Source organism: Leptopilina heterotoma, unplaced genomic scaffold (assembly GCF_015476425.1).
Source record: "Leptopilina heterotoma isolate Lh14 unplaced genomic scaffold, ASM1547642v1 Lhet_68, whole genome shotgun sequence".
Lineage (NCBI taxonomy): Eukaryota > Metazoa > Arthropoda > Insecta > Hymenoptera > Figitidae > Leptopilina > Leptopilina heterotoma.
In genome coordinates this window covers 363,369-387,587 of record NW_025111157.1, presented here as the reverse complement: position 1 = coordinate 387,587, position 24,219 = coordinate 363,369, and the positions used below count along the sequence as shown (strand labels likewise).

Here is a 24,219-nt window from a genome sequence, read left to right as displayed (position 1 = left end):
ATGTCATCCGCCATATTGGATCCACCATTTTGAATTTTTGAAATCTAAAAACGGATTCGTAATCAGCGACCCCGAAAACCGCCGATTATCATTTTGTGGACAAATCTGTGTGTTTTTGTAGACAAAAATCTGCTTGCTTGTATAGACACATAATATTCGAGTGATTTTTGTCCATGGCTTTTACACCCCCAAGACCTGTTTTTCTAAAGCCTATAATAAATGTTAAATAAAGTTTAATTTTGAAAAATTAACATTGTATATATTTTAAGTATAGTTTTCTCCTTATGTACAAACATTTACTTTTATTACCCGTTAACTTAAACTAGTTGTAATATGTTCGAAAAGTTGATCGAAATTTTATACGCAGAGCAACTCAAAAATTGAAATAACATTAAACTTATATTACTGTAGGTTCAACATTCAGACTATAATCAAAAGTTGTGTTAATAGTACTTATAGTACCTAATAGTACTTATAATCTACCTGGTTGATAAATCGGTTTATGTTTTTAAATAAAAATCAAATGGCTTTTTTGGACCTTGGCTTTTTCATCCCGTTCTACTCTTTTTATTATATTTTTTTTATTTAATTAATTAAAGTAAAATGTGAAGTTACAAATGAAGTAAAAAGTTAAGTTAAAAGTGCAGTAAAAAGTACAATAAAAAGTTCAGTAAAAAGTTCAGTAAAAAGTCCAGTAAAAAGGCCAGTTAAAAGTTAAGTAAAAAGTCCAGTAAAATATTAAGTAAAAAGTTTAGTAAAAGGTCCAGTAAAAAGTACAGTGAAAAGTACAGTAAAAAGTCCAGTTAATCGTTAAGTAAAAAGTCCAGTAAAATATCAAGTAAACAGTTTAGTAAAAAGTCCAGTAAAAAGTCCAGTTAAAAGTTAAGTAAAAAGTCCAGTAAAAAGTAAAAATGAATAACTAAATTATTACAAATAATTTAATTAAATTTACTTTAATAGGGTAAATGTACCAATTGTCGAGAATGGTTTCAGCTGTCGAGGTAGCAGACTCTGTATTTTATTTAAACATTGTATTACATTGTAATTGTAGTAAGTAATAAATAATTATTTTTGTGTGCGTTATCAATGTAACGCACAATGATTCTTTATATTACATCAACAAACAAATGTGACATTTTAGACAAAATATATATTGTTTATCACCATAATAATTTTGACAAATAGGACAAATTCGCTAATTGGTATAATTACTATATATTTTTAATTTAAAATTAAATTAAATTAAGAAGTAATTAAGTAATAAATAAAATAATTAATTTTTATTAATTTTACTCTGCTCTTATTAATTTGAAAATATAAACATGCTAAATTTTTGTAAAATTAGAAGGTTAGTTTATTCAGGAAACGAATAAATATCAAATAATATTCGATTGATTTTTGTCCATGGCTTTTACACCCCCAAGACCTGTTTTTCTAAAGGCTATAATAAATATTAAATTTAGTTTAATTTTGAAAAATTAACATTGTATATATTTTAAGTATAGTTTTCTCAAAAATTAAATTTACAATAAAAACTATATTACTATAGGTGCAACATTTAGACTATAATCAAAAGTTGTGTATTACCTAATAGTACTTATAGTCTAACTGGCTGATAAATCGGTTTATGTTTTTAAATAAAAGTCAAATGGCTTTTTTGGACCTTGCCTTTTTTACCCCGTTCTACTATTTTTATTATATTTTTATTATTTCATTAATTAAACTAATATGTGTAGTTACAAATGAAGTAAAAAGTTAAATTAAATGTCCAGTAAAAAGTCCAGTAAAAAGTTCAGTAAAAAGTCAAGTAAAAAGTCCAGTTAAAAGTTAAGTAAAAAGTCCAGTAAAATATTAAGTAAAAAGTTTAGTAAAAAGTCCAGTAAAAAGTACAGTAAAAAGTACAGTAAAAAGTCCAGTTAAAAGTTAAGTAAAAAGTCCAGTACAAAGTCCAGTAAAAAGTCCAGTAAAAAGTACAGTAAAAAGTACAGTAAAAAGTACAGTAAAAAGTCCAGTAAAAAGTACAGTGAAAAGTACAGTAAAAAGTCCAGTAAAAAGTCTAGTATAAAGTCTAGTAAAAAGTCCAGTAAAAAGTCCAGTAAAAAGTCCAGTAAAAAGTACAGTAAAAAGTCCACTAAATAGTCTAGTAAAAAGTCTAGTAAAAAGTACAGTAAAAAGTCCAGTAAAAAGTACAGTGAAAAGTACAGTAAAAAGTCCAGTAAAAAGTACAGTAAAAAGTCCTGTAAAAAGTCCAGTAAAAAGTCCAGTAAAAAGTCCAGTAAAAAGTCCAGTAAAAAGTCCAGTAAAAAGTACAGTGAAAAGTACAGTAAAAAGTCCAGTAAAAAGTACAGTAAAAAGCCCAGTAAAAAGTCTAGTATAAAGTCTAGTAAGAAGTCCAGTAAAAAGTCCAGTAAAAAGTCCAGTAAAAAGTACAGTAAAAAGTCCAGTAAAAAGTCGAGTAAAAAGTCCAGTAAAAAGTCGAGTAAAATATTAAGTAAAAAGTTTAGTAAAAAGTCCAGTTTAAAGTTAAGTAAAAAGTCCAATAAAATATTAAGTAAAAAGTTTAGTAAAAAGTCCAGTAAAAAGTACAGTAAAAAGTGCAGTAAAAAGTCCAGTTAAAAGTTAAGTAAAAAGTCCAGTAAAAAGTAAGAATGAATAACTAAATTATTACAAATAATTTAATTAAATTTACTTTAATAGGGTAAATGTACCAATTGTCGAGAATGGTTTCAGCTGTCGAGGTAGCAGACTCTGTATTTTATTTAAACATTGCATTACATTGTAATTGTAGTAAGTAATAAATAATTATTTTAGTGTGCGTTATCAATGTAACGCACAATGATTATTTATATTACATCAACAAACAAATGTGACATTTTAGACAAAATATATATTGGTTATATACCAATATATTGACAAATAGGACATCTTCGCTAATTGGTATAATTACTATATTTTAAATTTAAAATTAAATTAAGTAGTAATTAAGTAATAAATAAAATAATTAATTTTTATTAATTTTACTCTGCTTTTATTAATTTGAAAATATAAACATGCTAAATTTTTGTAAAATTAGAAGGTTAGTTAAATTCAGGAAACGAATAAATATCAAATAATATTCGATTGATTTTTGTCCATGGCTTTTACACCCCCAAGACCTGTTTTTCTAAAGGCTATAATAAATATTAAATTTAGTTTAATTTTGAAAAATTAACATTGTATACATTTTAAGTATAGTTTTCTCAAAAATTAAAATTACAATAAAAACTATATTACTATAGCTGCAACATTTAGACTATAATCAAAAGTTGTGTATTACCTAATAGTACTTATAGTCTAACTGGCTGATAAATCGGTTTATGTTTTTAAATAAAAGTCAAATGGCTTTTTTGGACCTTGCCTTTTTTACCCCGTTCTACTCTTTTTATTATATTTTTATTATTTTATTAATTAAACTAATATGTGTAGTTACAAACGAAGTAAAAAGTTAAGTTAAATGTCCAGTAAAAAGTCCAGTAAAAAGTTCAGTAAAAAGTCAAGTAAAAAGTCCAGTTAAAAGTTAAGTAAAAAGTCCAGTAAAATATTAAGTAAAAAGTTTAGTAAAAAGTACAGTAAAAAGTACAGTAAAAAGTACAGTAAAAAGTCCAGTTAAAAGTTAAGTAAAAAGTCCAGTAAAAAGTCCAGTAAAAAGTACAGTAAAAAGTTCAGTTAAAAGTTAAGTTAAAAGTCCAGTAAAAATTCCAGTAAAATAGTAAGTAAAAAGTTTAGTTAAAAGTCCATTAAAAAGTCCAGTAAAAAGTACAGTAAAAAGTCCAGTTAAAAGTTAAGTAAAAAGTCCAGTAATATATTAAGGAAAAAGTTTAGTAAAAAGTACAGTAAAAAGTACAGTGAAAAGTACAGTAAAAAGTCCAGTAAAAAGTACAGTAAAAAGTCCAGTAAAAAGTACAGTAAAAAGTACAGTAAAAAGTCCAGTTAAAAGTTAAGTAAAAAGTCCAGTAAAAAGTAAGAATGAATAACTAAATTATTACAAATAATTTAATTAAATTTACTTTAATAGGGTAAATGTACCAATTGTCGAGAATGGTTTCAGCTGTCGAGGTAGCAGACTCTGTATTTTATTTAAACATTGTATTACATTGTAATTGTAGTAAGTAATAAATAATTATTTTAGTGTGCGTTATCAATGTAACGCACAATGATTATTTATATTACATCAACAAACAAATGTGACATTTTAGACAAAATATATATTGGTTATCACTATGGTAACGTTGACAAATAGGACATCTTCGCTAATTGGTATAATTACCATATTTTAAATTTAAAATTAAATTAAATTAAATAATAATTAAGTAATAAATAAAATAATTAATTTTTATTAATTTTACTCTGCTTTTATTAATTTGAAAATATAAATATGCTAAATTTTTGTAAAATTAGAAGGTTAATTTATTCAGCAAACGAATAAATATCACATAATATTCGATTGATTTTTGTCCATGGCTTTTACACCCCCAAGACTTGTTTTTCTAAAGGCTATAATAAATATTAAATTTAGTTTAATTTTGAAAAATGAACATTGTATATTTTTGTAAGTATAGTTTTCTCCTTATGTACACACATTTACTTTTATTACCCGTTAACTTAAACTAGTCGTAATATGTTCGAAAATTTGATCGAAATTTTATACGCAGAGCAACTCAAAAATTGAAATTACAGTAAAAACTATATTACTATAGGTGCAACATTCAGACTATAATCAAAAGTTGTGTATTACCTAATAGTACTTATAATCTAACTGGCTGATAAATCGGTTTATGTTTTTAAATAAAAGTCAAATGGCTTTTTTGGACCTTGGCTTTTTCACCCTGTTCTACTCTTTTTATTATATTTTTTTTATTCCATTAATTAAAGTAATATGTGTAGTTACAAATAAAGTAAAAAGTTAAGTTAAAAGTCCAGTAAAAGTACAGTAAAAAGTCCAGTAAAAAGTTTAGTAAAAAGTCCAGTAAAAAGTCCAGTAAAAAGTCCAGTTAAAAGTCCAGTAAAAAGTACAGTAAAAAGTACAGTAAAAAGTCCAGTAAAAAGTTAAGTAAAAAGTACAGTAAAAAGTCCAGAAAAAAGTCTAGTAAAAAGTATAGTGAAAAGTACAGTAAAAAGTCCAGTAAAAAGTCCAGTTAAAAGTTAAGTAAAAAGTCCAGTAAAATATTAAGGAAAAAGTTTAGTAAAAAGTCCAGTAAAAAGTACAGTAAAAAGTCCAGTAAAATATTAAGTAAAAAGTTTAGTAAAAAGTCCAGTAAAAAGTATAGTGAAAAGTACAGTAAAAAGTCCAGTAAAAAGTCCAGTAAAAAGTTAAGTAAAAAGTACAGTAAAAAGTCCAGTAAAAACTCCAGTTAAAAGTTAAGTAAAAAGTCCAGTAAAAAGTAAAAATGAATAACTAAATTATTAAAAATAATTTAATTAAATTTACTTTAATAGGGTAAATGTACCAATTGTCGAGAATGGTTTCAGCTGTCGAGGTAGCAGACTCTGTATTTTATTTAAACATTGTATTACATTGTAATTGTAGTAAGTAATAAATAATTATTTTAGTGTGCGTTATCAATGTAACGCACAATGATTATTTATATTACATCAACAAACAAATGTGACATTTTAGACAAAATATATATTGGTTATCACCATGGTAACTTTGACAAATAGGACATCTTCGCTAATTGGTATAATTACCATATTTTAAATTTAAAATTAAATTAAATTAAGTATTAATTAAGTAATAAATAAAATAATTAATTTTTATTAATTTTACTCTGCTTTTATTAATTTGAAAATATAAACATGCTAAATTTTTGTAAAATTAGAAAGTTAGTTTATTTAGGAAACGAATAAATATCACATAATATTCGATTGATTTTTGTCCATGGCTTTTACACCCCCAAGACCTGTTTTTCTAAAGGCTATAATAAATATTAAATTTAGTTTAATTTTGAAAAATTAACATTGTATACATTTTAAGTATAGTTTTCTTAAAAATTAAAATTAAGTCCAGTAAAAAGTCCAGTAAAAAGTCCAGTAAAATATTAAGTAAAAAGTTTAGTAAAAAGTCCAGTAAAAAGTACAGTAAAAAGTACAGTAAAAAGTCCAGTAAAAAGTCTAGTATAAAGTACAGTAAAAAGTACAGTAAAAAGTCTAGTAAAAAGTACAGTGAAAAGTGCAGTAAAAAGTCCAGTAAAAAGTATAGTGAAAAGTACAGTAAAATGTCCAGTAAAAAGTTAAGTAAAAAGTACAGTAAAAAGTCCAGTAAAAAGTACAGTTAAAAGTTTAGTAAAAAGTCTAGTAAAAAGTCCAGTAAAAAGTCCAGTAAAAAGTACAGTAAAAAGTCCAGAAAAAAGTCTAGTAAAAAGTCCAGTAAAAAGTCCAGTAAAAAGTACAGTAAAAAGTCCAGTTAAAAGTTAAGTAAAAAGTCCAGTAATATATTAAGGAAAAAGTTTAGTAAAAAGTCCAGTAAAAAGTACAGTGAAAAGTACAGTAAAAAGTCCAGTAAAAAGTACAGTAAAAAGTCCAGTAAAAAGTCCAGTAAAAAGTACAGTAAAATGTTTAGTAAAAAGTCCAGTTAAAAGTTAAGTAAAAAGTCCAGTAAAAAGTCCAGTAAAAAGTACAGTAAAAAGTCCAGTAAAAAGTACAGTAAAAAGTCCAGTAAAAAGTCCAGTAAAAAGTACAGTAAAATGTTTAGTAAAAAGTCCAGTTAAAAGTTAAGTAAAAAGTCCAGTAAAAAGTCCAGTAATATATTAAGGAAAAAGTTTAGTAAAAAGTCCAGTAAAAAGTACAGTGAAAAGTACAGTAAAAAGTCCAGTAAAAAGTACAGTAAAAAGTCCAGTAAAAAGTCCAGTAAAAAGTACAGTAAAATGTTTAGTAAAAAGTCCAGTTAAAAGTTAAGTAAAAAGTCCAGTAAAAAGTCCAGTAAAAAGTCGAGTAAAATATTAAGTAAAAAGTTTAGTAAAAAGTCCAGTTCAAAGTTAAGTAAAAGTCCAGTAAAATATTAAGTAAAAAGTTTAGTAAAAAGTCCAGTAAAAAGTACAGTAAAAAGTTAAGTAAAAAGTACAGTAAAAAGTCCAGTTAAAAGTTAAGTAAAAAGTTCAGTAAAAAGTAAAAATGAATAACTAAATTATTACAAATAATTTAATTAAATTTACTTTAATAGGGTAAATGTACCAATTGTCGAGAATGGTTTCAGCTGTCGAGGTAGCAGACTCTGTATTTTATTTAAACATTGTATTACATTGTAATTGTAGTAAGTAATAAATAATTATTTTTGTGTGCGTTATCAATGTAACGCACAATGATTATTTATATTACATCAACAAACAAATGTGACATTTTAGACAAAATATATATTGGTTATCACCATGGTAACTTTGACAAATAGGACATCTTCGCTAATTGGTATAATTACCATATTTTAAATTTAAAATTAAATTAAATTAAGTATTAATTAAGTAATAAATAAAATAATTAATTTTTATTAATTTTACTCTGCTTTTATTAATTTGAAAATATAAACATGCTAAATTTTTGTAAAATTAGAAAGTTAGTTTATTTAGGAAACGAATAAATATCACATAATATTCGATTGATTTTTGTCCATGGCTTTTACACCCCCAAGACCTGTTTTTCTAAAAGCTATAATAAATATTAAATTTAGTTTAATTTTGAAAAATTAACATTGTATACATTTTAAGTATAGTTTTCTCAAAAATTAAAATTACAATAAAAACTATATTACTATAGGTGCAACATTTAGACTATAATCAAAAGTTGTGTATTACCTAATAGTACTTATAGTCTAACTGGCTATTTGTTACGGTCAGCAGAAAAAATGGCGCTAATGTATACAACATTGCGTTACATGTGAGGAGGGGGGGTCCAAATTTCCGAAAAATAGCGTTACGTATTTTTTGAACGGCCCCTTAAAGTGAATTTGTAACTGAATTGAATTTCAATTAGGATTGAATTAGAAATTAAATTGAAATAAAAATTCAATTGGATATGAATAAAATATTGTACATTGTCAATTATTAACAACAATTGACATTAGTGAAATTTAAATGTTTAAAATTGAGCTTTTTCTTAATAAACAAGGATAACAAATTATCTAGGTTGGGGGAATTTGAATTGAATTTAAATCTGAATTGAATTAAAAATTGAATTGAACTTGAAATTGAATTAAATTTGAAATTAAATTGAATTTGTAATTGATTTTTGATTTCTCTAAAATTATTTTTGAACTAAATAAGAAAGAGAGATTTAACGGTTATGACAATAATCAGAGATGCGAATATTATAATGTGTCTTTTTGTCATAATTTGTTATATTGTTTTAATGAACAAAAAGGGAATTATAAATTAGTAATTATTATTACACTAGAAAATGACAATGAATTATAAAATCTACTGCTTAGTATATATGACGCCGATTGTAATGAGGTGATAACAAACGAGTGCAAGAAAAGCATTGTCACGTTATGGTGCATTGAAACATTTTGAGTGAATATTTCATGTATACATGTATAATAAATTGATACGATAAAATAAATTACACAAAAGTGGGTCATATAATGGTTCCCATTAGCTGCACGTTTCATTTATTCACAGTTTAACGAGTGATTAGAATTTAATGATAAGTTAAATGTTTCAAAAAAAAGCAACAGCATTACGTATTATTATTGTCAATGTTAATTAATAACTGCGAAATAAAAGCGAAAAAAGGGAATTTTGATTGTTTAATTGTCAAACTTAATTTGTCTTTATTTTGGAATAAATTTAAATAATTTTAGATTATTTTACTTTTAGAAAATTTACAAATTCTTGAACAGTTTTATCTGAGTAAAATTGACATTTACTACTTAGAAAAAAATTTAGAAATATTTTAAAATTGCTGTCACTCTAAAATTGACTTGTACTACTGTATTTTTTATAAAAAATTTGATACGTCTGATTAAAACTAACTTTTTCTACTTAGGTATTTGCAAATATTTTAACAATATTGTCGAACTAAAATTTATTCTACTTATATATATTTAGAAATATTTTCATAGTCTTGTCGGACTTTAATTTTCTTTTACTACTTTTTTAATATAAAATTTAAACAAGTCTGACCTAAATTGATTTGTACTACTTAGACAACAGTTCTGTCAGACTTAAAATTGACTTTTACTACTGTAATTTTTTTCATGTGAAATTCCAACTTGTCTGACTAAAATTGGTTCTTACTACTGCTATTTTTTTTTAATTAAACTTTAATCTCGTCTGACCAAAAATTGTCTACTGCTACTGATACATAATTGACAAATATTTGAATATCACTGTCGGACTATACGATTGACCTATACTACTGTTATTTTTTTATACTACGTCTGACTAAAATAGTACTTTTGTCACTAATATAAGAATTAAATATCAAAATCAAATAATAAAGACTAACTAAAATTCGCCATAGCAACTTGTACTTTTCTTAAATGAATAAATAAATAAATAAATAATGTAAAACGTGAAATAAAAAAAAGTATTTCAAACACAGACTTTTGCTAAGGATATCAAATTGAGGCAAAAAAACAAAATCAAAATTGTTGCGACGCAACAATTTTGATTTTGTTTTTTGTCTCAATTTGATATCCTTGGGAAAAATGTAGCAAGATATTATTACTCATAGCTTATAATAAAATACACAAAACGAAAGAAATACATCAAAACATTTGAGAAGTTCGATTGATAATTTTTTTTTTCTAAAAGCGCAAAAATTCTGTCCCTGTCCGGAAGCGTTTTCATTACGTTCCTTTTTTTTGTTCCTCTTTTTTTTTTCTTTTTTTTGACGTGAATGAAATATATGTTCGGACTTTACTGGAATCCCGCACCAACTAGAGAGTAATAAAATGTAGAAAGTACGAGCTTCCCTGATGTGAAACTGAGCGTAAAATCCATACCCTTTCAAGCCACCTATGTCCTCTCTTCTTCTATACGCTGTAGATACACAGGCATTTACCTTGTTTTTTTTCTTTATTTACTTAATCCTATATAGACGCAGTATAATACTCAACAACTCCTTTTTTCAATCTCAATGGCAAATTAAAAAGTATAAGTAAAAATTTTTTTTTTTGTTTTATTTCGATTTCCGGTGAGGAACTCTTTATACTGGTTATTTAGAAATAAAGGGAAAATTTTATGCGATAGAGGGGAGAAGAAAAAAGTGACTCATATGAATTTATAAAGTTACAAATATTTATCAAGAAGTTCCAAAATTAAGAATTGTATTTGAAAAAAATTATTTAAATTATTTCAAAGTTTAATTATTAGTTTTATTCTTAATTTGAATTATTCAATTTAAAATTTAAATTAAATTAATTTAAATTTGCAATTGAAATTGAAATAAATTTAAATTGAATTTGAAACTAAATTGAATTTGACATTGAATTGAACTTGAAATTGAATTTCATATTTAATTTAAATTTGAAATTGAATGAATTTAAATTTGTAATTAAAATTAAACTAAATTTAAATTAAATTTGAAACTAAATTGAACTTGAAATTGAATTTCATATTTAATTTAAATTTGAAATTGAATTAATTTAAATTTGTAATTGAAATAAATTTGAATTTAATTTAAAACTAAATTGAATTTGAAATTAAATTTAAATTTCAAATTCATTTAATTTAAATTTGTAATTGAAATAAACTTAAATTGAATTTGAAACTGAATTGAACTTGAAATTGAATTGAATTTGAAATTAAATTGAATTTAAATTTGAATGCAATTTGAAATTAAATTGAATTCGAAATTGAATTTAAATTTGAAATTGATTTAATTTAAATTTGTAATTGAAATAAACTTGAATTGAATTTGAAACTAAATTAAATTGATCTTGAAAATAAATTGAATTTGACTTTGAATTGTATTTAAAATTAAATTGATTTTGAAATTAAAATGAATTTGAAACAGAATCGAATTACACTTTCAAAGAAATTTTTCTTTCTACTTCGAAGAATTATTTCTTTGATTCTAACAATATAATAATTTTTTCTTGATTTCAAAGAAAAATTCCTTTAATCATAGAAAATTTATTTAAATACAAAAATGAGTTATCTAATTCAAAGAAATTTTCTTTCAATTAAAAACCCCTCTTTTTATTTTAATGATTTTATTTTCAATCAAATAAATCGAAATTCATTAGAAATTAATAATTGAATTTAAAGGAATAGATTTCTTTAAATTAACAAAAACTTTTTTCTAAATATATAAAATAATAAAATATTAATTTCAGTATTTTATTATAAATATTATATAATAATAAAATAATAATTTCTGTATTTTATATTTACAAAAAAGTTTTGTGTTATCAAGAGAGAAAATTGCAATTAAAATTAAATTGAAAATTAAAAAGAGGATTTTTATAAAAAAAAGTACATATTTTGTATAATAATAAAATAGACAATTAAATATTTCTTTTAAATATTGTAATTTATTTTTTTTTCCTCCGGCACTTTTTATATAATCTCCTCCACCCCACCCCCGACCATGTATAGGAATTAACGATACAGATGATGAAACTTGTAGTTGAAAACTAATTTTTCAGAGGAATTAACTTCTTTTTTTTCTTTTTGCATTAAATCGATTTGAAATTGAGCGATTAACTTGAAGTTCAGTTTGGAAATTTTCTTCTGAAAAGAGGTAGTTTAAGGTAGAAGAGATTACTTGATAGAAAAGTAAGGAGAGCGTATAATGTGATTTGCAAGGAAAAGCAGTGTTATTGAAATAAAAAAAAAGTTCATTTCTGTAGATGCGAGAATAAGATACTTTTAAGAAAGTCAAATAAAAATTGTGTCCTGCGCTATAATAGTGAACGAAGAAATAAATTCCTATTTCAATTGAAATTCGATGAACTGAGATTATATTCTTATTTTTTTAATTTTATATTTTATTTTAATTATTTTTAATTGTATTCCTTTTGTTATTTATTTATTGTTACTTTTTTTGCAATTTCTTTCTTATTTTTAATTTTTTTTTATTCTCAATTTTTTAAAATATTTTTTCTTTAGGATTTTTAATTTTATTTTTAATAAAGGGGACTTTTTTAAATTTAAATTTGATGGGATTCGAACCAGCGACGCTTGTTTTTGTTTTCCATATCTTAATCTTGATTTTAGTATTTTTTTCAGTATTTTTGTTTTTAATATCTTTAGTTTTCCTTTTAGTATTTTTAAAAACGATTTTAATAAAGGAAATTTTATCTTTTTATTTAAATTCAACGGGAATTGAACCCACGACGCTTGATCAGGTGTCAGGCGTTTTTCCACGCGCCTAATTGTAATTTTATTTTTCTTTTCTGTATTTTAATCATATTTTCAGTATTTTTAGTATTTTTAGTTTTTTTTTAGTATTTTTGTTTTTAACAACTTTAGTTTTATTTTTAGTATTTTTTTTTTTACTTTTCGTACTTTTTCTTTTAATATCTTTACGTTTGTTCTTAGTATTTTGAATATTGATTTTAATGAAGGAATTTTTTTTAATTTACATTCGACGGGATTCGAACCATCGACGCTTCATCGATAATGTTCAGGCGTTTTTCCTCTCGGCTAATTGCAATAAATTTTAATTTTGTTCCCAAATTATTTGATAATTTTCTCATCTTGAATTCTTTGAATTTATTTTTAATTATCTTCCTTTTAACAATATTTTACTTTTTCCCTGAAATAACAAAATATTTTACGAGAGAAACATTATTTGTTTATATTTTTGAGATCATATTTTTTTTTTTGCCTTTGTTTTCGAGAAATGTGTACATATATTAAATGAAATATTATTAGTAAACACACCTCGAATAATGTCATCACATTTACCATAAACATTATTTTTGTATGTGTGTGGGTGGGTGTGATTTTTTATTTCTCTTTCTCGTATGCGTTACACATAGATTAACGATTTGAAAATGTAGCTTGACTCTTGTCCCTTATTGGACGGTCGCCATCCGTGTCGTTTTCATTTCCGACATTTACATCTCTTCCGGTAGTATAGTAGAACCACGCGTAATTCATGATTCCCTGGGTTCCCTGGAGTTCTTTTTTTTCTTCATTTTTTTTTTTTCATTCACGACTATAATGTTTTGATACTTTTTAGCCTCCACTGTAATTGATTTCACGCAGTTCTCCCTTCTGCACGTTTCTGTATATATTATGTATTTTACAAATATCTATAGTCTATATAATCTATATTCTATAATTTATAAATTCTACAGTCTACATATTCTATGTACTTTATATTCGAAATATTCTATATTCTATATAATCTATATTCTATATATTTTATATTCAAAATGTTCTATATTCCATATGTTCTATATTATATATATTCTACACTTATATATTAATTAATTAATTAATTAATTAAAATTAAATAAATAAATAAATTATAAATATAAATACTTTCATAAAGAATGAAAAACAAAAAAGAAATTACTATATAAAAAAAATATTCAAATTTACTAAATCCTAGGTATTAAAATATTAAAAAATAAAAATTTTCTAAAATTTGAACTTTTCTTTTTTAATTGATAATGATTTTTATTGATAATAAATCAAAATTAATGCAAGAGAATTTTTTTAATTTTTAATTTTTATATATTAATTTATTAATGATTTATTATTTATTTATTTATTGCTTCTGTCTTCTTTATAAGAAACTTTATTTATTGTCTTTATATTTACAGGCCACGGATCGACTTTAACGAGCAAAAAAAAAGTCGCTGTAGTCGATTAAAAATAGAAAAAATGTCGAAAAAGTCGTTTATTTAATATAGTGTTGTCATAAAAATTTTATTTTCTATTTACCTGAATCTTAACTAATTTTTAAATTCAATTAATGAAAACTTGAATAATTTTGCTAAATAAATATTTAAATATATTTCTTATTTCTTTTTTCTAGGGAAATTATAATTTTAAAAAAATTCAACTTGTGAAATTTAATAATTCCTAAAAATTAAAATTATAAAGTAACCCTTTCAAAATTCAATTATTTTCTACAATTTTTAACTAAACTTCATTTCTCAATCGATTATCTATATTAATTTTTAAATAATTTTCCGAAAGAATATAATATAATATTTTCATAAATTTTAATAAAGAAAATTCTTATTATTAATTTTTTTTAAATATTTAAAAATAATTTTTGAAAGACAATTATATACTACAATTATATAATTTTAATTATATTAAAAAATGTCCAAAAAATTAATATTTGGTAAAATCTTTTTTTAAATAATATTTAAAATTTGATAAAATCTGTTGAAAAATAATTGAAATTGGGTAAAATCTTTAAAAATAATTAAAATTTGATAAAATCTTTAAAAATTAATTGAGTTTTTAGAAAATATATTAAAAAAAAATCAAATTTTTGAAGAATTTTAATTACCTATAAATAATTTCTTTGAAATTTTAATAATGATAATTGAATTTATAACAAAAAGTTTTGTATAATTTTAAAAAAATAATTTTTTGAAGAATTTTAATTAAAAATTTTAAATATGATTATTTTCTTCAAAATATTAAAAATAATTCTAAAAATATTGTAATGTTATTATTTTTTGTATATGTATGTATTTGAATTTTTGGAAATATTTAATCGAGAATATTGAAAATAATTGAATTTTAAAAAATTATAATGAAAAAATTCTGAGAATTAGTTTTTTTAAAAATATTTTAGTATAAATATTAGAAACAAATTTTCATTAATTTTCATTAATTTTCATTAATTTTCATTTTAATTATAAATTTACACTCGAAGATTTTTCATTAAAATTTTTGAGAATTAAATTCTTATCAAAAATTTTGCAAATTGAAATTCTTTAAAAGTTGATTTTCATATAATAAAATACTCGAAAAAAAATTTACTATTTTCAATCAAATTTTACAAAATTTTAATTATTATTCAAAAGCTTTTTAATTGTATATTTCGAAAATTTAATTAGAAAATTTATTCAAAAATAGCTTCTCAAAGATTTGTCTATTATACTTTTCACACTATAGGTAATAAAAATCGAAATAAGTTGCAGTTTATTCTAAAAATGTGGTATTTTGTCGCAAAATTTGTAAAAAAAAAGTTGCATTTTTTTACTATAAGTCGATAAAAGTCGCATTATTTGAAAATAGTCGAAAAAAAGTCGAAAAAATCTTAATATCCGAGGCCTGTATTTATTATTAATAATTATTTTTTAAACAATTTGTATGTAAATTAAAAATTTTCTTATTATTTATTTATTGTTTCCTTATAGATGAATTTTTTTGTTTATTAATTTTTTAAAAACTATTTGTCCGAATGTTTTCGTTTCATTCTCCTTTACTATAATTTTTTAATAATTTTTTAATAATAATTGTCATGTAAATAATTTGGATATAAGTTTACTTACTTATTATTTATATAAATTGCTTTCTCAGGGAATTTTTTTTATTTATTGTATTTATATTTATTATTAATAACAATTGTTGTGTAAATATTTGTATATAAATTCAATTTACTTATTATTTATTTATTACTTCCTTATAGGAAGCTTTGTTCATTTATTTATTGTACTTGTAGATATTTACCTAGTTGATTCGAATAATTTTTATTTAAATAAATAAAATAATTTTTATTTAAGTCGAGTAAATTATTTTTCAATTAACAATTTCCGCATTTTTTAAATAAATATAATTAAATGTGAATAACATTCAATTTTCTTATTTTATTTATTAATTAGTAGTTTTAGGAACTGTTTTTGTAAATAAATAAATAAATAAATAAATAAATAAGTACATAGTAGTATCACTCGGTAAAAGATAATTTTCTTGACATTTTATGTAAAATAAATAATAATTAGTAAAGCAAATAAAATAATAATTAACAAAATTAAAAAAATAATAATTAATATTTAATTATAATAATAAAATAAATTAATATAAAATATTAAGAAAATTATCAATCTTCCAAGTCAAAATTTTGACTTTTAGTTTGACTTGGAGTTTTGATAATTTTCTTGATATTTTACACTGTATTTACATTTCCTATTATCAATAATAATTGTCATGTAAATAATTTGTAAATATAAATCTAAAAAATAAATTATTCAGTTTCCAACTGGAAAATTGAATGAAAAAAAAGGAAGTAGGAGAAAATTTAAGAAATAAATTGTTTTGCTTGCAGTACACGTCGGGAATGGGAGCAGGCGGACAGGCGAGCAGCGTCAGCTACAGTAGCGTCAGTCAGAGCAGTGATGCTGGAGTTTGTCCCGCAGCGCCTGGACCACGTGGCAGCAGTATATGACGACAACCTGGGCCCCGACATGGGCCACGACGTGAGCGCGCCATTCGCTTTCGGGACACGTGATTGTAAAGGAATTCATCCCATTAATCCTCGACTCAAAAACTATTTCCAAGCCATCATCCTCTCGATCGGATCAAAGAAAAACAAAGAAAACACCTCTTCTTTTGATGGATTTGCCCCGGAAAACCAAAAAAAAAAAAAAAAAAAAAAAAATAGGGAAAAAACTGAAAAAGAAAACACATCTTTAAAAAACAACTCTCGCTGATTCGTTATCTCGAAATAATGCAATTGGAAAACTACTGCGCTCGAAATAGTAAAAAAAATTGATGCTCGAAATAATAGAAATAAAAAAAAATAATGCTCGAAAAAATACAAATAAGAAATTAATGCTCGAAATAAAACAAATGAAAAATTAATGTTCGAAGGAAAATAAATAAAAAAATGCTCAAAAAAATAAATAAGTCACAAGAAAGAAAAAATAATTTCCAGCCCCCTACAAACAAAATAATAAGATTCGGTGCAAAAAATTAAGACTAGAGTGGAAAAATTGACGTTTTTCCGAAGATGGAAAATTCAAAGAGAAAAAAGGGGAAAAAATAATGTTTCTTCAAAGAAGAATTTTAATAGTAGAAAAATTAATCGAAATAAAGGAAAAAGGCAGAATGTAACTACTACAGAAATTTCAAAATTAACGAGCATATGTTTTTTCGAGGAAAACTACATAGTTGAAAATTCTAATTTGAGGAAAAAAAGCAAAATTCGAAATTTTCGAAAAAATTAGCAAAATGGGAAAAATTTTCTTTTCAAAATTTCATCTGTAAGAAGATAAAACTACAAATTCGGCTGTAAAAAATTTTCCAAGAAAAAAAGGAAATTGATGGAATATTTAAGGAGGAGGAAAATAGAAAATTTTTCACAGATTGGACGAATCAAGAAAAAATTATTCCTGGTGCTTGGAAAAGTCCGAATTGAAATTTAAGAACAAAAAAGAATGAAAAATGTGTTTTTTTTTAAATTTTCCAACATGAGGCAAAGTTTTCAAGATATCCTCGAAAATGTCATCGAACAAAAAAGCAGGAAAAATTTTCAACAGTAGAATAAACATGGAAAATTAAACAAATTTTCGTAGGTGAAGAATTTGAAAATTGAAAACAAGGAAAGTTGGCAAAAATTGGAAAAATTTTCTTATCCGAAAAGAAAAATTTCAAATGTAAAATAAAAATAACTGAAGATTAACCAAAATTAACTTATTGGTGAAATTTTGGAAAAATTCTGGAAAATTTTCGAAATGGAGACTGAATTTTAAATGGAATTTTCAATGTAAAATTATTAGCAAAAATTGTAAATGAAACAATTATTATCAAGAAATAAATTGGAAATTAAATTGAATTTTGAAATTGCGATTCAATTCTGGAAAATTTTCGAGAAAAAAAGAGACTGAAAAATGGGTGGAAAAAAATTCAAAGGCAGCTGGTGGGAAAATTATTTCTAACATCCAAACTTCGGTGGGTAAAAAATTGTAAAACTGTGGAATTATTAAATTAAAAATTAGAAAAAAATAAATTAAATTAAATTTAAAAAAAAAATTGGAGATGAAGAATTTATCAAGAAATAAATTGAAAATTAAATTGAAATTCAAAATTGAGATTCAATTCTGGAAAATTTTCGAGACGAAAGTGGAAAATTTTGAAAGGAAGGTGCAACATTATTTCCAACGTTCAAAATTCTGTTCGTGAAAAATTTTAAGCAAAATTTTCTGTTGAAAATTATAGACGAAAATTCAAATTTAATTCTGGAAAATTTTCGAGACGAAGATGGAAAACTTTCAAAGAAAGGCGCAAAATTGTAGTCGAAAATCCAATTCAAATTCAATTCTGGAAAATTTTCAAGACGAGGAAGGAAAACTTTCAAAGGAAGGCGAAAAATTGTAGTCGAAAATTCAATTCAAATTCAATTCTGGATTCAACGTTCAAAATTCCGTTCGTGAAAAATTTTAAGGAAAATTTCTAATTCAGAATTATGGTCGAAAATTCAATTCAAATTCAATTCTGGAAAATTTTCGAGACGAAGATGGAAGACTTTCAAAGGAGGGCGCAAAATTATAGTCGAAAATTCAATTCAAATTCAATTCTGGAAAATTTTCAAAGGAAGGCGCAAAATTTATAGTCGAAAATTCAATTCAAATTCAATTCTGGAAAATTTTCGAGACGAAGATGGAAAATTTTCAAAGGAAGGCGCAAAATTGTTTCCAACGTTCAAAATTCAGTTCGTGAAAAATTTTAAGCAAAATTTCCAGTTAAAAATTATAGTCAAAAAAATTTATAAGTGGAACTATGAAGAAATTAACTCGTAAAAAAATATAATTCGAAATGGAATTGAAATTCAGAAAATTTGGGGAAAATTGGGAAAGTTCTAGAAAAGTTTCGAGATGAAAAAAAAACTGAAAAATAGATGGAAAAAAGTTTCAAACGGCAAACGTAGGTGGAAAATTGGGAAGGAAAATTTCCATATTGAGAAGAGAATTTTCCGTTCGAGGAGAAACAAGAAAGAAAAGTAAATTTCGAGAGCGAGCCAGCGGGAGTATCGAAAAGCAAATGCATCGCCTGTCTTCCAATTTGGGAAATTTTGTGCAAATTTTCGTCGCACCTTGTGTGAAAATTCACACAACCGAAAAATAAGACAATTGTTTCATCTAACAACTTATTTCCCCGGAGACTTTAAGCCTTCCTCTCTTTCTCTTACTCTCTCACTCTCTTTCTCTCTTTCACTCTCTCTCTCTCTCTCTTTTTCGAAATAAATGATACTGTGTGTTCTCGCCTTTTTGGAGCTGACATTTCGAAAAACAAAACTAAAACTTTCCCTCGAATAGAAAAAAAAGGAGGAGCAAAAGGCAACTTTTCTTTCAGTGCTGTGATGTGTGTTTGTGTCTGTATTATAAAATGCGTACGCGTGCTTTGTTCAAATTCGTCTCTCTTCTCCATTGTTTTATTCTTTTCTTTCATTATTTCCTCTTCTTTTGTTCGAAAATAAGTACGATTGATTTCTACATGAAAGACGTTAAAAAGAAAGACGAAAAACTAAACCAAACAAACAAGTTTCATTGAGAAGAATTTTTTTTTTCGTGCACGTATCGACTGAGCGCGAAAATAAAAAAAAACATTTCCGAACATTGTAGTGATATTTAAAAGAAAAAAAGAATTTTTACTTAAATTAATTATAAGTGAAAAAAATTAGGCTGGAGAAATATAAGACAATTATATAAATATATATATATATATATATATATATATAAAAAAATTCTCATTGTTAAAATTATTGTGCTCAGAGAATAATAATTTTAATTGTATAAAAAAATTTTTCTCACATATTTGCGATCCAAAAATGATATACAGAATAAATATTATTGATATAAAAATAAACACTGTTAATATATAAAAAATGATGAAAAGGAGAAAAAAAAATGATAAATTAATGACGTCCTGGAAAAATGTCCAATTATAAAAGAGAAAAAAATATAAAAAAGAAAATAAAAACTTTGTCAAGCATTGTCAAAATTTGAATGTATAATATTGAAAGAGACATACAAACGACTGAAAAGTTATACTTACAATCAATTTCAAAATGATGATTTCTTATTTCATATTCTTTTTCCCTCCCTTTTACTTATTTCAACAGTTTGCAGAAAGACATCGAAATTTTTTATTATGAAAATGTATCGTTTTATTATACAGCATATAGATTCCTGATGGGAAAAAGTTGGAGTTTGTTCAAAAAACTTTTGTCTATATGAGTTTAAAATTTTTTCCCCTTTCGTTATTTCCATTTTATAGTATTTTATTTATTTGATTTGGAAATTTATATTTGGGATAATAAAATAACTTTAAATATTCTTTGTCGCAAATTTTCGAATTTTATATATATGCTTTTCATTTTAATAACTCCATTATTATAATAACAAAATAATAATATAAAATAATATAAAATAACACAATAATAAAATATAATTATTTTAATTATAATAATTACATTATTAAAATTTTTAAATTTAACATTTTATTTTTTCTTTACATTTTAATTATATTATTATGATTATTATTGCTTTGTAACAAAAAATATTTTATTTATTACAAAATATTTAGAACTTTTTTAATTAAAAAAGCAAATTTAATAATAATTACATATTATTATAAATAAATAAATTTAAATAAAAACTTTGGAGTTCAAACAATTTTTTCCGTAGGTACTATTGTTATTTTCTCATATTCTATTCGTCTTTTTTTATATTCGTGAAATTATTTTCAATATTAAAAACTGGTTTCTTTGCATTTTGATTTTTTTCCTAAATCAACGTAAGAATCGCAACAAAGCAAGAAAATTCCAGGTATTTAACACATTTTCTATAAACTATTTAGATATTTGTGAATGTTTCTGTAAAAATTGTTTTTTTATCCAAATAGTAAATATATATTTTTTTTAATAATTAGGCATTAATTGTTAATAATTAATTACGATTAAGTGATTTATTAAAAAATATTTTTTTTTTGCCTTAGAAAATAAAAATAAATAAATTATTTTCATTCAAAAAAATGATCAGTAATATCATTTTTTTTCTCTTGAAACATTAATTTTAAATAAATTTTTTTTTACAACAAACGATAATAAATAAAAGTATAAATTTTTGCCAGGCAATAATTGTTATAATTTTGTTCAGTATTTTCCTAGAAGTTTAAATTTACTAAAAATTATTTCATAATCAAAATTTTTAAAATTCACTTATAAGGTCCAAATTAATTATTATTGTTTATATTTTCAAAAATTTTAATATAATTCTTCGCAAGAATTCAATTATTTTTATATAAATAATAACATTCTTTGGAAGAATTCAATTATTTTTATAAATAGTAAAATTTTTTTAAAAAATTCAATTATTTTTAACAAAATTTTAATAAAATTTCACGAAAAAAATCAATTATTTTTTAAAATTTTAATAAAATTTCACGAAAGAATTTAATTATTTTCCAAAATTTTCATAAAATTCAATTTCATCAAGAATTTAAAATTCTCTAAAAATAATTCAATTATTTTCAAAATATTTTTAAAAATTCTATATTAAAATTAAATTATTTTTTAATGCAATTTTTAAATATATTCGTCAAAAAAATTGAAACAATTCAATTATTTTCAAAAAATAATAAAATTCTTTTGATGAATTCAATTATTTTGAATATACTTCATTTTAATAAAATTCTTTACAGAAATTCAATTATTTTCGAAACAACTTTAATTGAATTCCTCGAAAGAATTTAATTATTTTCAAATATTTCTATAGAAATTCTTCAAAACAATTCAATTTTTCCTAAAATTTTAATAAATTCTTTGATCATTTCAATTATTTTTATAAATATGTAGTAAAATTTTTTGCAGAAATTCCATTCTTTTTAAAGCAATTTTAATAAAATTCCTCAAAAGAATTTAATTATTTGCAAATATTTATATAAAATTAATTTATTTTCTAAAATTTTAATAAATTCTTCGGAACAATTCTATTCAATTATTTTTATAAAAAATTAATTTTTATGAAAAATAAAATTCTTCTCAGGAATTCAATTATTTTCAATAGAATTTTAATAAAATTCTTCTTCATAAAATTCAATTGTTTTCAAAATTCTTAATTAAAATTATTAAAGAAACTCCATTATTAAAAAAAAAAAAAAAACACACAGAAATTCTTCAAAAGAATTTAATTATGATTTTTTAAAATTTTAATAAAATTCATCACGAGAATTTAATTATTTTCACAAATGAAAATATTCTTTAAAGCAATTCAATATTATTCTCTTTAAATTTATTTATAAGATTCTTTGCAAAAATTTAATGATTTTCAATACCTAAAGTAATTTTAAAATTGAAAATATTTAAAAACAAAATTTTTTTTTAAAAAGTTAGAAAACAATAAAGCAATCAACAACTAACTTTAAACTGCGAACAATTACCGGAATACAACGATTATTAATATAGATTATTTTTTTTTCTGCCTTGGAAAATAAAAATAAATCATTATTTTCATTTAGAAAAGAGTGGAAAATAAATTTTTAATAATTGCTTATTAAATATTGTTGTAAATAATTATAAATTTGTAATTTTAATTAATATTTACATGAATAAATTAATTAATTCTTCTTGCATTGCTTGAAAAAATCAACAAAATTGTTTTGGAATTTTTTTTCTATAAAAAAATGAGTTTTTCTTATTTAATATTCTATTTCAGTTATAATTTTCTATATTAAATAAATAAGATATATTATTCTATATATCGAAATCGACTTGTTTGTTTCAATATAAAGAAATGTCTGATAGAATATGATATATGAACACTTCCTGCAGGAATTTAATGGAATGGATATTGGGATCTTATCTTTATGGGGGTTTTAGGTACCTATTTCGTGAAAACATAGGCAATCAATTGAATTTAATTGTCTGGGCAAGCGATAAGTAAGTTATACCCTGACATTATTTCAATATATATATATATGTATATACATGGTATATATAATATAATATAATATAATATATATCTTCTCGACTTCTCAAATATTGCTTTTCTCTCTGCTTTCTCATTTTAAATATTGAAAGCATGAAAATTAAATTTTCGTTACATCCGAGAGAGTGCCTGAGAAACTTGTGCGCGTTCATTCTTGTGTCTCATTCACCTTGTGAACTTTCATTTTTCAAGAATTTCCGGCAAGAAAGAAAATACCACTCAAAGGCACAAGCTCAGTAATATCATTTTTTTTCTCTTGAAACATTAATTTTAAATATATTTTTTTTTTACAACAAATGATAATAAATAAAAGTATAAATTTTTTCTAGGCAATAATTGTAATTTTTTTTTGGTATTTTTCTAGAAATAGAATTATTTTTTCTATTTTTTCACTTCTTGAAACATTCAATTCAATTTAAATCTGAAAAACGTTTTCCGAAAGAAGAAAAAAATTCTAATAAAAATAGAATTTAGCAATTTTCCAAACAGAATATTAACAAAATAATATATAAAATAATCAAATATTTCCAGGCAACAATTACAATTTTTTGCGTAGTTTTCTAATAATAGTTCATTTGGAAAAATTGAATTCAAAGTAGAAAATATTTTTTAAAAGAAGATAAAAATAATATTTAGAATTTTTTTTTTTTGTAGAAGAAAAATAATATTTAGGTTCATAAATTCATGAGAGCAGTAATTGCTTTTTTTGAATTTTTTTTTATTAACTTTCTGCATTTTGCGCTGCATATGCAATAATATTTTTTCTCGTGAACAAATTTTTTCATACTAATACAATTTTATATATATTATAATATTGCTGATAGAAAAAAATTGTTATTGAAAATTTGATTTAAAAAAAGCTTCTGTGCCAATAAAATAGAAATTAACATTTTTTTGTTCATTTTCTTCAAAGTAAAACTTAATGAATTTAATTCATTTCTCAAATTTTCAATAACATTTTTCCACATTCCTTTCTTGACTGTATTGTTTCTTTTTCTTCTACATATTTTTTTTTAATATTTAAATTGCTCTGAATTTTTTTTTCGCACACAATATTGCATGCAAAATATACGTGTAACATTCAATTTAATTTCTAATAATAATATACATAAATAATAATAATAATAGCGTCACAAAAAAAGATGAGTTGAAAAAGAAAAATTGACGCATTTTTTGTTCTTTCTATAGAGACCATTCAACATTATTATTATTATTATAATTAATTATTTTTTCTCATCTAACAATGCAAAGTATAACATTGAAGAATTTGCTTTTCTTTTTTTAAAAAAAGGAACTAAAATCGTATGTACATATGATGTGTAATTATCACACACACT

The 24,219-nt window shown here is 22.9% G+C and overlaps 1 protein-coding gene across 4 annotated transcripts in view; it reads left to right on the top strand.

Moving 5' to 3' along the window:
• LOC122510227 (dopamine receptor 2-like) overlaps positions 1 to 16,485 on the top strand; it is a 212,362-nt gene extending 195,877 nt beyond the window's left edge. For 2 of the 4 annotated variants that reach the window (XM_043624706.1, XM_043624705.1), the window contains one exon: positions 16,222 to 16,485. In XM_043624706.1, the coding sequence (XP_043480641.1) occupies positions 16,222 to 16,341 (120 nt within the window). In that variant the 3' untranslated portion in view covers positions 16,342 to 16,485. The remainder of the gene's footprint in view (positions 1 to 16,221) is intronic. The other 2 variants (XR_006302423.1, XR_006302425.1) reach the window with 2 other exon arrangements.
• The last annotated feature ends 7,734 nt before the right edge of the window (positions 16,486 to 24,219 follow it).